Source organism: Camelina sativa, chromosome 9, assembly GCF_030686135.1.
Source record: "Camelina sativa cultivar CO46 ecotype springtype chromosome 9, ASM3068613v1".
Taxonomy (NCBI): Eukaryota; Viridiplantae; Streptophyta; class Magnoliopsida; order Brassicales; family Brassicaceae; genus Camelina; species Camelina sativa.
The window spans coordinates 43,321,117-43,337,439 of NC_141888.1; the positions used below are offsets into that span (position 1 = coordinate 43,321,117).

The 16,323-nt window shown below is 36.7% G+C and overlaps 3 protein-coding genes across 7 annotated transcripts; 2 read left to right on the forward strand and 1 right to left on the reverse strand.

Moving 5' to 3' along the window:
• Positions 1-280: 280 nt before the first annotated feature.
• Positions 281-2,491, forward strand: LOC104714827 (short-chain dehydrogenase TIC 32 A, chloroplastic). The gene is made up of 6 exons (XM_010432298.3): positions 281-516; positions 628-859; positions 982-1,061; positions 1,181-1,337; positions 1,638-1,719; positions 1,843-2,491. Exons 1-6 carry the CDS (start codon positions 393-395, stop codon positions 2,167-2,169), a joined length of 1,002 nt encoding a protein of 333 aa, XP_010430600.2. The 5' UTR covers positions 281-392; the 3' UTR covers positions 2,170-2,491.
• A 239-nt stretch (positions 2,492-2,730) lies between these two features.
• On the forward strand, positions 2,731-5,917 carry LOC104714829 (rsm22-cox11 tandem fusion protein 2, mitochondrial). 4 transcript variants are annotated; one of them, XR_015566595.1, is made up of 11 exons: positions 2,731-3,440; positions 3,572-3,645; positions 3,721-3,815; positions 3,913-4,034; positions 4,138-4,221; positions 4,351-4,431; positions 4,548-4,637; positions 4,711-4,867; positions 4,967-5,046; positions 5,144-5,232; positions 5,317-5,917. XR_015566595.1 is itself a non-coding variant. In XM_010432301.3 (11 exons), the coding sequence occupies exons 1-11, from the start codon at positions 3,060-3,062 to the stop codon at positions 5,760-5,762; spliced, it is 1,638 nt and encodes a 545-aa protein (XP_010430603.1). In that variant the 5' UTR covers positions 3,018-3,059; the 3' UTR covers positions 5,763-5,917. The 4 variants fall into 4 exon arrangements, 1 of the variants encoding a protein (XP_010430603.1); XR_015566596.1 differs by having other exon boundaries at positions 3,017-3,440; positions 4,967-5,033; XR_015566594.1 differs by having other exon boundaries at positions 3,017-3,440; positions 4,772-4,867; positions 4,967-5,033.
• Positions 5,774-9,195, reverse strand: LOC104714828 (Transducin/WD40 repeat-like superfamily protein). Of its 2 annotated transcripts, XM_010432300.3 has the most exons (7): positions 8,820-9,195; positions 7,347-8,404; positions 7,157-7,247; positions 6,921-7,078; positions 6,797-6,848; positions 6,523-6,696; positions 5,774-6,429 (listed from the first exon to the last, which is right to left on the reverse strand). In XM_010432300.3, the coding sequence occupies exons 2-7, from the start codon at positions 8,388-8,390 to the stop codon at positions 5,972-5,974; spliced, it is 1,977 nt and encodes a 658-aa protein (XP_010430602.2). In that variant the 5' UTR covers positions 8,391-8,404; positions 8,820-9,195; the 3' UTR covers positions 5,774-5,971. The 2 variants fall into 2 exon arrangements, with proteins under 2 accessions (XP_010430602.2, XP_019085254.2); XM_019229709.2 differs by lacking the exon at positions 8,820-9,195 and having other exon boundaries at positions 7,347-8,557.
• Positions 9,196-16,323: the final 7,128 nt, after the last annotated feature.

The following is a 16,323-nucleotide window of genomic DNA, read 5'->3' on the forward strand; positions in this document are numbered from 1 at the left end:
AAAAAAATTGGAAGATTATGGTTTGTAATGACCCAATTCCAATTATAATTTCTGGTGAATGACTCATCTTCCTCTATAAAATTCATGTTAGTCAAATAGAGTTGGCTAACTAAACCTTTATTTTAAGCAAATAATTCCGTTTTTATCCTGTTTTGGTGCTAATCAAAAACCAAATTTTATACACTCACACTCATAATTTTTTTTTTTTGTTTTTTTACTCGGTAATGACGAATGACACAACATAGTTAAATGTTGTCTCCCTTTCTCGGCATCTCGCCTGCGTTGTTTCTCAAAGACATAGCACTATAAATAATAGTTTCTCACCCTCTTAAGACACAACACCCAAACACTCAAAACTCAACCATAACAGAAAAAGAGAAAAGAAAAAAAAGATGATAGAGACGGTTAAACACCTGATCAGCTCCAGTACTGGCCCCAGCGGATTCGGATCAAGATCAACCGCCGATCATGTCACAGCTAATTCTGATCTCCGATCTCTAACTGCCATCATCACTGGTGAGTTTACCTAGCTGCCTCTTCTTGCTTTTTTTTTTTTTTTTTTTTTTTTTTCCAGTTTCCGAATCAGAAAACGAGTTTCTCAATAGATAGTATGGTTCTTCTACAAAGGGGCGACGTCGGGGATAGGAGCGGAGACGGCGCGTGTTCTGGCAAAGCGTGGCGCTAGGCTAGTTCTTCCGTCTCGGAGTATCAAAACCGCTGAGGAAACGAAGGCTCGCATACTCTCGGAGTTTCCGGAGTCGGAGATCATCGTGATGCATCTCGATCTCAGCTCCCTCGCCTCTGTTCGTCGGTTCGTAGCCGACTTCGAATCTCTCCAACTCCCACTCAACATCCTCATGTAACTAACTACTTTATTGAACTCTCATATATATATATATATATATGATCAATCATTAATTTCTTTCTTCTTGTCTAACCTAGTTTTTTTCTTAATTTTTTTTTTTTCTTAAATTTGGTCAGAAACAATGCCGGGAAATACGCGCATAAGCACGCCATCTCTGAGGACGGTGTGGAGATGACCTTCGCCACTAATTATCTCGGTACGTAACTACTCATTTCTCTCCATATTTATATTTATATATTTTAATCATTTATTTTGTATAGGGTGGTGATTAATGTAATTAACTAACTAATTAATCAATTGTGGTTTTGGTATCAGGCCATTTTCTGCTGACGAAACTGTTGTTGAAGAAGATGATTGAAACGGCGGCACTCACCGGCGTTCAAGGTCGTATCGTCAACGTCACCTCCGTCATCCATAGCTGGTTTTCCGGTGATATGTTGCATTATCTCGCCGATATTTCCCGGAGCTACAGGTATATAATATGACTTTATATTTCTAATCATTAAATTCCAATCAAACAATAATAATTACTCTCTCATCATTTCATTTTGTACGAATGAATAATTAATCAATGAATTATTGTTTAATCATCAAGTACAATTTAAAAAGTGATGCGCCGACAAAAAATAAACGCCGTCGTCCTCGTCTTTTTTCTTTATTACTATTATTGTAATAATATTATTAGCTAGAGAGAATACTACTAGTTAAGGCTGTACCTGTTGTTTAGTATAGTTTGAAACCGCTTTAACTTGCGTCGTATTTTAATTATTAGGAATTACGACGCGACTCGAGCGTACGCTCTCTCCAAGCTAGCCAACGTTCTCCACACGCTTGAGCTATCCCGTCTTCTCCATGTACGTTTCCATTTTACATATTATTAACCCTATTTTTTTTTGTTCGTTTATCTCATCTTTAAATTTTCTTGTTTAAAACAAATCATTAATGGTACTATATATCATTTTTTTTTTTTTTGGCAGAAAATGGATGCTAATGTGACAGCCAATTGTGTCCATCCTGGTATCGTGAGAACCCGTCTCACAAGAGACCGAGATGGCTTCGTCTCTGATTTAGTGTTTTTCTTGACCTCCAAGCTTTTGAAGTCTGTCTCTCAGGCAGCAGCGACGACATGTTACGTGGCAACAAGTCCGAGATTGAAGAACGTGTGTGGCAAGTACTTCTCAGACTGCAACGAAGCTCGGACATCTAAATCCGGGGCATGCAATCTTAAAGCTCAAAGACTCTGGACTGCTTCTGAGTTATTGATTTCTCAAGCTTCCACTCCCAACGTTTCTCAAACCTTTTAACCAATTACAACCATCGTTTTCCTATATATGTCTAGTAAATCTCCGAGTACTATATATATAGTAATACCTTATAAAAATAGATTTATAATATACTAGGTGAGTGTGTGTGTGTGTGTGTGTAGTAGCCCGTAGGTGTGTATATATGTGTATATGTGGTTGTGATATGTCCCGACATGTAAGAAAGTATAGTAGTTACGTTGTAGGGTTTTGCAATCCTAGCTAGCTTAGCTAGGTTCTTGTTATGTAATATATACATCAGTGAAAACACCATGAGAGAATGTTTCATGATCTTGGTACTATATTATAAGATTTGTTCATCTCACGACTTCTATAATTAAATGAATGGAAATCCACAAGCCAAACACGGTTTGTTTTGTTTGAAAATAACATATACAAGTAAACCTAATTTTAGACACATTTCAATAAAACAATAACATAGTATTTTTTTTTTAAACCATATATCAATAATTGAATACTATAAATAAATAACTGTCTAGAACTATCAATGTATATATACATGTAAGAAAATTTAATGAAAGATGATATTTGTGTTGCTTGAATAATAAATTTCTATAGTTTCTACATTATTTAATTAATAGAGGGTTTTTTTTGGGTCGGAACTAATAGAGGTTTTTATTATATAGTAAGCAAATTTCGAATTTGATAAACCAACCACTCTTTAAATGTATCTTCCAGACCAGTACTAGGTAGGCCTTCTTTGTTTGCTCATATAGCCATACTCGAGTCCATGTATATATACTAACTGGGCATAATAAAAGGCCCATGAAATAATTGGTCTTTGAAAGGCCCATAAAGCTAAGCCCTAGATAGAGGCTAAAACCTCGGAGGCAAACTAAGTTGCTGCAATTCAGATCAGAGCTCCGGCGAAGATGGCAGCGAAAGTCCCGAAAGTCTTCACTGTGGAAACCCTAAGGTCTGCGGCGAAGCAGTCTCTCCGCCTACTGGTGGTCCCCGTCCGTCTCCGCCGGGCGATCAAGAAATATCTCCGCGAGGAAGATGATCCGCACATTAGGAAGAAGGTTCGGCAGCTATCGGAATCATTCCAAGAGATAAAGGACACGAATCTGCAGTTACCTGAAAGCACGGCCAAGAGTCTAGCTGATTGTATGAACTCGGTGGACACCAAGCGGTGGAAGATACAGACGGTTTATGGAGATAGTGGTCTGCAGTACAGAGACGGTGAGACTGCTGCTTACATTGCTTCTCGTATGCCCGCTGTTTTCTCCGTCTGTTACAGAGTACTCATTGAGGTTACTTACTACCTTCCTCTTATTTCTTATTTTTGGTTTAGTGATACCATCCGTAGAGGAAACAACTGAGCTTTGAGATTTGATCATATAGTGACCGGTTTTTTTTTTTCAAAAAAAATCTTTTGACATAGATTCGTAGAAGAATACCGGAATTTAGGCCTACAAGAGTGCTGGATTTTGGAGCTGGCACTGGTTCAGGTTTCTGGTGAGGAGATAGATGCCTTCCCTATTACTTGTGATACTTTTTGTTTCGTTCTTGATTCGTTTTAACATCTTGTAGGGCGGTTCAAGAGGTTTGGCCAAAGTCTGTGGAGAGAGTAAACATAGTTGAACCATCTCAGTCAATGCAGCGTGCAGGACGTAACTTGATTCAGGGTAATTCACTTTGTTACAGAGCTATTTTGTGTAACAATAACTGCATTGTTTGGGTTCTGATCTTACCTTACCATTATTGTATTGTGAATTTTTAAAGGCCTCAAGGATTTGCCTCTGATCCATGGGTATACTAGCCTGCTAGCGCTTAGTAAAGAAATCAACAAACAGTGTAAAGAGATCAACGAAAAGTCCGCGAGGAAACATGATCTTGTCATTGCTGTGGGTTATTTCTTTTATTCAGTCGCATCAGCTGTGATTCTTCTTTACAAGTTTCTTTTTCTTACTGAGTAAGTTTCCTTATGTTTTCCTGTGGGTGGTTCAGTCCTATGTGTTAGGGGAGATCCCATCTCTCAAAGACAGGATTACTGTGGTTCGCCAGCTCTGGGACCTTACAGATGATCTCTTGGTATTTTTTTTGAGTTTATTCATCCTTCCTTCTCCGATATAACTTTGTTTATAATAATAGAACATGTACTTCGTGTGCCCTTGCATTTTGATTTCTTACTAACTCTTCTCGTAAATTGTGGTTGAACAGGTTTTGGTTGAACCAGGAACGCCCCACGGTGCTAATATTATATCTCAGATGCGGTCACATATACTGTGGATGGAGAAGAGGGTAATTTCATTTGCATACACATATTTTCATTACTTACTCGTATAATGAGCTGTCTCTGTTGTCAAAAGTTATTTATCCGTCTTCTGCTTATATTCAATGTATTCATTTTGTCTTAGAAACTGCGTAAACTGGAAAATAAAATGAAGAAAGCTGGAGCTGACAAGGCCGTGCTCGATCTCAAATCTGGTGCGCATATTGTTGCTCCAGTAAGTGTCAATATCCCTCCTGAAAAACTCTCCTCCAGTTGTCAAACGCTAAGTCAAGAACTTGATGTTACAGTTTTTATGAAAACGATTACATGAATGTATTGTAACAAAAAAGGAGGGGGTTGCAAATGCAGTGCCCTCATGACGGAAAGTGCCCGCTGGAAAACACTGGAAAGTACTGCCATTTTGTTCAGCGGTTGCAGAGAACTTCATCTCAGCGTTCCTACAAGGTTCCATATTTTTGCTTAATCTTGTCTTCAGCAAATATATAGATTTTAGTTAGCTCTATGATTGCTGATGACTGCAAACTCTTACATTTACCTTTGCAGCGTACAAAAGGTGTTCCCCTACGTGGGTTCGAGGATGAGAAGTTTTCTTTTGTAGTTTTCAGGAGAGGTCAGCGTCCACGGTTGGTACTTTTTGTGATGTTTGAATGAACTATCATCAGGACCTTTATAGAAATGTTGTTAAGAATAGAGTTTTTTTGGTTTATGACCTCTATTTAGGGAGTTGTGGCCTCTTGATGGTATGAAGTTGGAGACATTAAAGGAGAGACGCGCAAATAAGAAACCTGAGGATCTAGAGATTGACTATGGTAAGTGTGCAGCTTACCTATGAAAACCATGCGCATATCTAACTATTGACTCTTCTAAGTTTTATGCCCATTCAATATGTGCAGAGGACTTTATCAAATTACAGGTGGTTGAAGTGCCTTACATTGATCCAAGAGCATATGACTCTGATACCGAGGAAGAACAGGAAGACGGTGAAGGTACTGATGAGGATGTGGAAGACACAATTGAAGAGGAAGACCAAGAGGAAGAGGAGAGTGAGAGAGCGAGTGTGGGAGGCGGATGGGGAAGAATCATTTTCCCTCCATTCCGCAAAGGGAAACAAGTGACGTTGGATATGTGTGTGCCAACCAAAGAGGACGGTTCAGAGGGAGCATTTGAAAGGAGAGTGATAACAAAAAGCAAGAACCCAGACCTTCATTTGCAGGCCAAGAAATCTTTTTGGGGAGACTTATGGCCTCTCACGACTCAACAAGAAAGTGGGAAAGAGAAACAGGTAGATGCTGAGTGGTGTCGCCCAGATCAAGACCAGAAATGGGGTGCCTGGCCTTAGCCTTAACGTAATGGTAAAATAATTTTCCATAAAGAGACTGAAGATCTGTAGTTACAATTGTAATATTTTTGGAACAACAGTAATAACACTCTTTGTGGCCTAGGGCACAACAAGACATAATCTTCTATTGCGTAATCACACCGTACTTCTAATTACCATTCTAAGTAACAACAAATAAAAGAATCCTATCTAAATAACTTGTGCGTCTTTTAGACCCGAATTGGCAAACCATAGTTGTTAAATACTCTGATTCTTCCATCCCAGGTGGCTGTCACAAACACAAGCCCCCACAGGTGAGGTTGCCATGCACTCCTCAGAAGCTTCAGCTTCCCTCTGTTGCTCATTGCAGCATCTTCCAGCTTCTCTTCAGGCCACGTTGTTGACCCTTTCATCGGAGAGAAACAGTCCACTTTCGGTAGCTTCCTGTCCAAATCTATGATACACTCGGACAGTTCATCCCTGTGTCCTTGTCTAAGCCAAGGTATAGCCACAGACACATTGTGTGAGAGGAAGCCCTCGTAAGACCGAGTCCTTTTTGTCCCTGAAGAAGGCTTCTTGCTGGGTAATTGAGAGTAGTTCCAGACATGTATGCATGAATCCTCTGATGTTGAGACTATATGTTTCCCGTCTGGAATGAATGAAGCAGATGTTGTGCGAAGGCTAGAAGCTGCAAGCACAAAGGAAGGTTACAGTCTTAAATCTTAAATCCTAAATAGAACACAATACAATCATTAATATGCAGTTATGAATAGATCCTGACCTTTAAGCTTACAGATAACATCCTCTCCGCATAAGATACGAATCTGTGAATCAGCAGAAGTAACCATCACTTTTTCCGGGTCACTGGGAAGAAACTGAATACCAGTTATCCTTTTGCTTGCAACCTTCTTCTTCCCATGTATGTTGATCTCTTTGTCCATTTCCAGCTGATTATCTGAAACGCACAACATGAACAATACTCATTTTGGTATCAACATTGAACAATTTGTCATTAAGAAGTGATCTCCACATCTAATTGTAAGATGATAACGTACCGAATATATGGTAAAAGCGACAGTTCCCTGTCATGGAACCTATTACTGCACCCTGCAAAACTCTGTAGTAAGCAACTCTGATCATATGAAAAATTTAAGGAAACTAAAGTCTTTCAAAGTATACCTTTGCATCTGGACGGTAGCACACAGCTGTTACAATGTCTCTTATATCTGTGTAGTCAACAACCCGACAACGAGACACATCCCATATTCGAACTTTCCCATCAATCGATCCACTTATGAAGTAATTGTCATCCAGAGGGTTGAATGCCACACAAGTCACTGTGCAAGAAAAAGAGAGTGAATACACGGCAATTAAAAAACAAAGAAAGAATGAATATACAAGACGAAGAAGCTTACCAAAATTGTTATGAGTGAATGTGCTGAGACATTCATCAGAACCTATTCTCCACAAACGAACAGTCTCGTCCACAGAAGATGACAGGAGATACTGCAGCAAAGAGGGGTAAAACGTAAGAGGATGTGCACAAACAAAAGACTACATATATATAAATGTAAGGAAAGAGTTTGAAAAGATATATATATTTACCCCTTTGTCCGACCAGGAAAGATCTAAGATCTCACCTAGATGACCTCTGAACTCATGCAGAGGCGTCTCCGATATAGTGAAGACAGTAGGAGGTAACACAACGCAAGTTGAGTCCAATGACTTCCTCAAAAAACTTGTAGTTGTCTTCTTTTCAGTTTTGTCGTTATTGATCTTCAAGGGCTCAATTTGAGAGTGTTGTTGGTTCATGGCAAAGTAGACACCAGAATCAACCTCGGCTACTTGATACTTGTTGTCTGTTCTATCTTGTTCGGATATACTCCAAACTCGGACAACACAGTCTTCACCAGCGCTAGCAATGTATTTCCCATCAGGAGAAAACTTCATGGCTAAGATGGAACCATCATGCGCCGAGAAATCTTGGTCAACACAGAGAGATGAGAGCTCCTTGAACTGCTTTTTGTGTGTATGCACTCGCGCAACATGATGCAACGGTGATGATCTAACCGATTCACAGTCCAAAGAGTCGAAAACATGAGTCAGAACACCTAGCTTCTTTAACCAAGACTTGGCACCTCTCTTGAGCAAATCATCTGTTCTGGTGGATGGAGAGTCATGAAAATCGCCAAAGCTACCAGATTTACTAGAACTGGATTCACTCAACAACCCTTGTGGGATACTAGAACAACTGGAATCATTCCTGGCCAACGAGATCTGATCATCTGTATCCTGAGATGAGGAGGAAACAGAGAAGGATATGTCGAACAGAGAGGAGGAAGCAGTAGATTCATTCCTGACCAACAAATCCACCACGTCTGTCACAACCTCATTGAAATCAGACTGGGATGGTGGTGGTTGAAGGTCATCATCATCTTGGGAGTTGTCGTCGTCTGGTGAAGTCTTCTTGTTAAAACTAAAGCCCATGGAATGGAGAAACTTACGGCGTCGGTTAGAAACACTATCGGGAGTAGTGGTCCAGAGATGAAAAGCAGCAGAGGAGTCATGTTCTTCGTAGTCTTGAGGGGCATCAAAGAAGCGCTCATCGTCTTCTACTTCTTCTGCGTCACCACGTGTAGAAGAACCCATCAAGCACGCACGCTCTGTTCCGTAACCAAGGAAGAAAAATAAGGAAACGAATAAGAAAGAGTTCAACTTTGGCAACAGAAATAAAAAAAAAAAAAAAAAAAAAAAGAGAAAATATGAAGCGTTCGTTCGTGCTAGTCAAAATCATACATACTGTGCCAGAGAGACTCTCTCTCTCTCGTGATTGCTACACTTAAAACAAGAAAGAAGACAAATTTTGAAAATTCCTACTTTTTATAAAAAAAAAAAAGAAAGAGTCAAACTGAGACCAAAGATCACATCCAAGAGAGGAAATTTCGCAATAAAAAATGGAAGAAAAAGAGAGAAATGCTTCAAAGACATATATATATATATTAATGAATACAAGTAAACAATCTACTTAGTAATTAGTATGCAAAATTAAGAATTGGTCGGATAGGGTTTAGGGATTACCTGTCTCACCCAAAAAAAAAACCCTAAACCAATTTAGTTGAATCGAGTCAGCGATCTTTTCTTTTCCAATCGAAAATTTAGTTAGTTAGAGTATAGCAGAAGAAGAAGAAGAAAAAGAAGAAGAAGAAGGAAGCAAGGGTGAGAGAGGGAAGGGGTATGAATGAAAATAAATAAATATATATATATCTGTCGGTTCGATTCGCGCTCTTTGGTTTGGTCTCTCTACAGAGAGAAAGAGAGATAGACAGAACAGAAGAGAGCTCTCTGCAATCTTTTTTTTTTATTTAATTAATTAATTCTTTGTGTATAATTTGGGGTTTTTTTTTTCTATTCTTTAAAGTCGTCGAGAGAGAGAGAGAGAGAGAGTTGCATTTTTTTTTTTTTTTTCAACATTTCTGCATTATGGGCCACAACTGGCCGGCCCATTAGCCAAATTCCTACATTCGTAAGAGCCGGGACTCGATCCCGGGTGTGATGGTGCCTTGCAAGATTAACCAAGCAAGATTAACGCTACTTAGCAAATTTATATAATTTGGGTGATTTTTCTTCGTTGCTACTACGAAGAAACATAAATAAAATAAAATAAAATTAAGGGTCGTTTTCTTCTCTCTTTTATCCTTTTGATTTTTCCTTTTTTCTTTTTATAAATTGTCAACCACCACTTAACAACACTGACTGACTTCAATATTTTTGCACTCTCTTTTTTCTTCTTCTTCATTTTTTGTCTTTTTTTTACTTCAAACTTTTCTTTTCTAAATTTCTCATATAAACTTTTATTCTATGCTTTAATTACTTTTGGTAAGTATGGATTGTTTCAATCACATTACATGATGAAACATTAACTACTACATGTACGGTATAACTTCAAACTTATTAATTAGAAACTACTACTAAATTAATGATACTTATCAGATTTGTTACTATTTTAATGATTTGTGTGTGTGTGTGTTACTGCTGTTTTTGCATCATTGACATCCGGATTCGTCAAATTAGGACTCTAGTTGACATAAAAATTTTAAAAATTAAATTCATAATGAAAACTGAATTAATGATTACTTATGGTAGTAGTATCAAATAATTCAATGATTTCTGTTAGTATTGTCTTTACCTCGTTATCCGGATTTCAGTTAACAAATTGCATTTTTACCATTTACTAATAATTATCATCCATTTACATCAGGAAGGCAGCCTAGATAAACCCATCTTAGATTTGTTCTTAAATCTTAACACACAATCGAATTACTAAAACTATTTCAATATTTCGGTTTGTGTGTTCTACGTACGAGCGAACCTGCAACCCTCAAACTATCTATAGATAGACCATGAATGTGTGCTACAGATCCTAATTCGAACAACTGTTTTCAGTCTTCAACTTCAATATTAGATAATCCTATCTGTATCCACACTCTTCTTACTACATATAGTTACAAGGATCTTTTAGTTACAGTATATTAATTGGTGCACATATTTTCCTACTACAAATTAAATCATTATCCTTTTTATTAGCTTTTAATGATATTAATTAGCGCCTTTGTATGTACATATTAATGTAATGGTAATGGTAATGTAGTAGACTCGTCTTTACATATTTTCAATATCTTTATTCAAGTCAAAAATATACATATATAAATGTTTTCTCCGTGAACCTTATTATATTAAGTATATTATAAATAAAATAATTTCGCACACGTAAGGTAGGTACGTAACGTGTTTTTCTAATTGTATTTTGTTGACAATAGTATAGTTCTCCTACATGAAAAGAAAATATAACTATTCCAAGGCCTACCACTCACTCACCCAACTAATAAATTAATTCATAAATAAAACGTTCCACGGCGAAAGTATTGTTGAATTGGTTGAAAAATACATCATAGACTAATCTCGTAGAGGGAAATAAATATGGAAATGGAGAGAATACAAACAAAACTGTTATTAGAAAAAGAGAATAAAAACAAAATGAAATTGGTGAGGAGTCGTAGAAAAGTCGCACGTTCAGCCCTCGTGGCCGTGACCGTGTTGGTGTGTGGTTGTGGGGATTCCTAGTTCCTACCTCACCCTCCCACACATACATAATAGTATAATACGATGTTAGGGTCTTTGGGAGACAAGTGCCCCGCAGAGCTTTTTCCTATAAGGAGCTAAATAATTATTGGGCTTTCTAAATTCCAAAAAAAAAAAAAAAATCATTCGTCGTCAAAACTCTTAAATGGGCTTTCATGTAGACTCTTAATATTTTTTCGGGGATGATTATACCATCTGAAAGCATTCTAACTTCGAACTATTCTATGCAATTTTGTTTCTAAATTCTAACCACCAAAAAAGAGTTTAAGATAAGATAAAGAGTCGCATGACCACGTGTTATGATAGAACTTGGAAGAATTAAGTAACCTAAACTAATAGTATAAATTTTATAAACTTGGAAGAATAAAGAAACCGTAAGTTGGAAGCCTAGAACAGGCTGTGACCATGCAAATATGCAATGCGTTAAATAAATAAATAATTGTATCATAATTAGCTTATAATTCGGTAAGATTCTAATGTTGTTCATTTTGCAATCTATTACTATATCGAAAATGATGTTTGTCACTCAATTCTATATCGAACTTCGAGTAAAGAATAAATGTTGCCAAGTTGGATGCAATACATAAACCGAAAATACTAAACCAAAACACTTAATTTTTGTTGTTAGCATTTTAAAATTCATAGTGAAACATTTATTTATTATGTCAATCTAATTCTTAGGAAATCGTAACTCTAATTAGCTTGAAAACTGAATATACATGATAAAATTTTATTGTATCTCATATGCTAAGGTTTGGACTATCCAGTCAAACCCTAGTACCCTACCACTAGCTCTTTGCTTTCTTCCATATTTCCACGGACCCTACAACAGGAATATGTGTTTTTTTATAAGACGAACTGCATAAAACCTAACCAGTTGTCCAATTGGGATGTGGTCCAAAATTCAACGATCGCTCGCCCTATATTCTCGGGGGATGGAAACCAAAATGTATTAAAATATCTGCTTATACAACAATACATAATGAAACGCTTCTTTAGAAAAAAAAAACCAAAAAAACTTTAGGTGAACATTGCGTCGATACGTCGAGCCATAGTGAATTTTTTATGAATTAATTGTATACTGTTTGGAATATAAGAACACATGATCTCTTAGATAAAATTTTCTCTTTTATAGATAGGTTCTTATTTTGAGTCTCTTATTTTTGAAAATATTATTTTTTAAAATTTAAAAATTTTTAATAGGATAGAAGTGATATAAATGTATAAACTTTTACTAAGATTTTATCAAATTAGAAAATATTGCATTTTAATTAATTTTCAAACATACAAAACATAGTAAAAAAACATTAATACATATTACAATAGAAGTGCAATTCTTAAATAGAGAAAATGATTAATTTTAATACTGATTTGCTCTAAATTTTGCCCAAATATTCTCAACCAAATCATCTTGTTGTATTCATATACAATGTCCCCACCCCCTAGATCATATTCAAAGTATATTGATCCAGTCCTCGTCATTAGTGATTAACATTGATTCAAAGTATGGGGAGAGTTAATTTTAATACTAATTCAAAGTATGGGGAGAGTTGAAAGAACAAACACTCGTCATTAGTGATTAACAGCAAGTATTACAGAAATTGATGTAAGAAGATGAGTATGACAAAAAAAACGACTGCAGGATAGTTACCAAGTGTCTGGGGGATAACAAACCATTTGCTAGCTTACACAACAGAAAACTACAACGAATTTGAAGCCGGTAATTGCATCAACAACAGAGTCTCCAGCTGAGGCAAAAAAAAATAGTAAGAACAACATCCTTGGTTTGTTTAATCACTGAAGACAGAAACTCTTTGAAAGAACAAACACTCGTCACTGATGATTTGGTTTTTGTGGAGATGTGGGCTACGGAAAGCACATGGCTTCACTCTAGGATCAAAGGCTCATAGAACAGTCTGTATGCGTCCATGACTTCTAAATACCACATGGCTTCACGATCTGGGCTTCCCGACAGCTCAACCATCTTCTGAACCTGGTTTCAGTTACAAACAACAATGTGAATGAGTTAGTATGTAAATGCAGGACAACTGCTACATGTTGATTCTGGAGATGCTATCATTCTAACATCACAAGAGAAGATGAATCTTAGTTACTACTGATTATATGAATCTTCAAGCCCCGTGTAGCTTCAACCTAGATATATCACCACAAGATTGTTACTAACACATTCAAACTCAAAAACCTCTTATGGAACTTAAGCTTCTTTGTGGTTTTAGTCGCCTAAGCTTGTGTCAGCCTAATCATGTGATCACTTAACTCTCGTCAGTGCCAATTAGTATAAACCACAAATTTGACTTATCTGCAAACTCTAGCCAAAGTAGAACCACATTGGACTGATCAAATGGGCATATGAAGATGAAAGAGTAAAAGAACTGTAACCTTAAGCATAGGTATCTCCCCAATACGGATATGGTATACACCAACAACCATCACATACATTCCTGATTTCCATTAATGGAGGGCAAATTCGCTCGTGAGACCAAGCTCAACAAGACCGGTTCCATCATCAAGAATCATACGGTCATCTCCACCGCCGGAGACGGAGACCAAAACGCCCTAATACGCAACAATCGAGCAATACAAATCTATTAAGATGATAAGTCTTTCTCAAAAAAAACACTTGAAAGCAATACAAATCATTTTTGAGTAACTAGCAATACAAACGAAGTCACAGTCGAATCAGCATATCAATCCACCCGAACAACAACCAAAATTGAGATTACAATTTTCAAACTTTTGCAATCTTAAACAATGGAGATTTGAAACCAAAACCTCCCAATCAAAGAACCCAAACAATGGAGATGTGACATTCAAAATTTCTGATTATTGAGAAATTTCATTAGCGATTTTTACATAAAACCCTAATTTTGCGAGACCATAAGATTTGCAAACATGAAAATGGGAGAAACTGTAGGGAACTGACCTCGGTTCTGTAGGGAACTGTGGTAAACAATTCCCTTCGAATCCATGGTTTCAGTTGATTCCAGGTCCTTCGATCGCAACCGAGAGAGAGGAAAAAAAAAAAATCTCGTCGGTTTCAGTTTTATTTTTACTTTTGTATTTTACACCCAACCAACCACAACCTGACATATATCGCCCCTTAAACCAATATTCAGTCTCTTATATAAGGGGAGATCTAAGATTTTATTTTCCTTTCTGATTTTATTTTATCAAAACTCTTAAAACCTCCCTATGAACCTCCTATGAACCTCCCGATAAATATGCTCTAACAGTTATATAATTAGGAATATAATATATATATATTTATCAAAAAAAAATTTGATTCATATATATATTATTGTTGTTTAATCAAATAGAGTATATATTTTAAATGTTTATGTAGATATTGTAAGATATTTTATTTTACTTGGGTGACCATTTTTAAGTGGACGGTCACCATATTCCATATTAGACATCAAATGCCCATTTGTCTAAGAGCCATATCGGTTGTCTTGGTCCCAAAAAACTAGACTTCTAAATAATAATGGATCCGATAGATACCAATGCAAGTGTCCATTGACACTAGCTTCGCTTAATTTAGTTGCCATGTCCACATCATTTGCATATGCCATCTGACATAAATACATAAGATAAAATGTAATTTAGTATGTCTATATCGTATTTTCCGTTACAGTTTGCATAGTATGCTCGATCAAAATTCTAATAATATACGTACAATGATAGTGTGTGTAGCTAGATATATACATTTTTGTTAAGATGTTATAGATAGTTCATAGTTATAGTGATAGCTAGTAGTTTTTTTGACATGTAAAAGAAAACCAATCAATTTCTACCTTTGATAGTACATACGTATAAACGATCGATATATACATCGATCTGTCTTAAGATCTTTTGTTTGTTTTTTTTTTTGGTTTTTTTAATTGGTTTTACATGAAATAATGAACGTAACAAGCCTGGAATATAAAACTGTGTACAGTGTACGCAATAAATGGATAGATATACGTCATAGTTAGCATGCCATTTTCTCGGTCAGTCACATGTAGTATGCATGTGAGATGCATATTAGGTTAGACTTGGATCAATTCAATCCTTTGCCATATGTATAAATGAGCATATGATATGAGTAAATGACACTACGTACTCTTAACAATTAATCAAATTGCTATTGCACCAAACATATATGTGAGGTTCAAAATTAATGGTTCCCTACTCCCTAGTAGAAATCAAATCCGACGACCAAAATAGCTCAACGATTGATTTTTTTGTACAGTACAGGATGATATATATGGGTGCACACACCATATTTTCTTACGCATACATGCATATTTTTGTCTATTTTCAATTACTACTAGTATTTTTGTCAGTCGTCATGTATAATGAAAAAGTAGCATAATGCATAGCGTTTCCAGTCCATGCAATAGATGTCGTTTAAAGTCGCATATGGAGGAAAATAGAGGCATTAGAAATGTGTTTCTATAAATGATATCCAACATGTAATGATGATTTTACAAGGGAGAGCCGTGGATAGTGGATACCAGCTAACTATAGTATATAATTTTGCGTGGGGGAATTTATTATATTGGCACACTCAAACAGCATTTGTGAAAATTCTTGACGTAAAGAGAAAAAATGAAAAAATGTGTGTAGTCTAAATGTCATAATAATGATAATAATAAATAGGTGTATCCTAAAATCGTAGAACACTGACTAGGGGGTAGTAGATGCTGAGGTGGATCGCAATAGAAGAAAGAAGATGGTCGGCTATATCTCTCTCGATACGTTTCTTACGGCCAGAAATGAGGCAAACAGGTGGGCCTAGCAAAGATGACTAATCTCCACCGTCCAAACTTAATACACACAAATATTCGATTTTTCTCTCCCACAGTCAGAGGTCAGGTCAGGTCAGGTCGACTAACACACCACGATCTAATATTTTGCTTCGCTACTTCTAATACAGACTTACTTTGTTTGTTTTTGTTTTGGGTGCTATTCCCTGTGGAGTCCAAATCAGCTAGAGAGACACGTGTCGTTATCACCAAAAGATTCATTGGCGCGTGTGTGTATATATGGGTCCCAGTCGTCTCTGCTGTGATTCCCCCAAATCTGACGTACAGGCTGAAGTTCGCCGCTGGTCTACTCATCCGTCAAACGCCGGTTACACAGTGGAACAACGGCTGAAAGATGGAAACAGTAGTGTCGAATCTGGACCACTAGGCTACATTATTAAAATAAAATAATAATAATAATAATAAAAAACAAACAGGAGAGACACGTACTTGTGGGTTCCATTCCATGTCAGAAGAAGAGGCATTTCTCTTGCTTGTCAAAGACAACTCAGGCAACTCTTGTTCCTGGTAATAATGATATTCTTCTAATTTCGGCAACTCTCTCATCCTCATCACATGTTAAAAGATGAGATTTGTGGTATAAATGTTTTTAATATATACAGTATGATTAACTT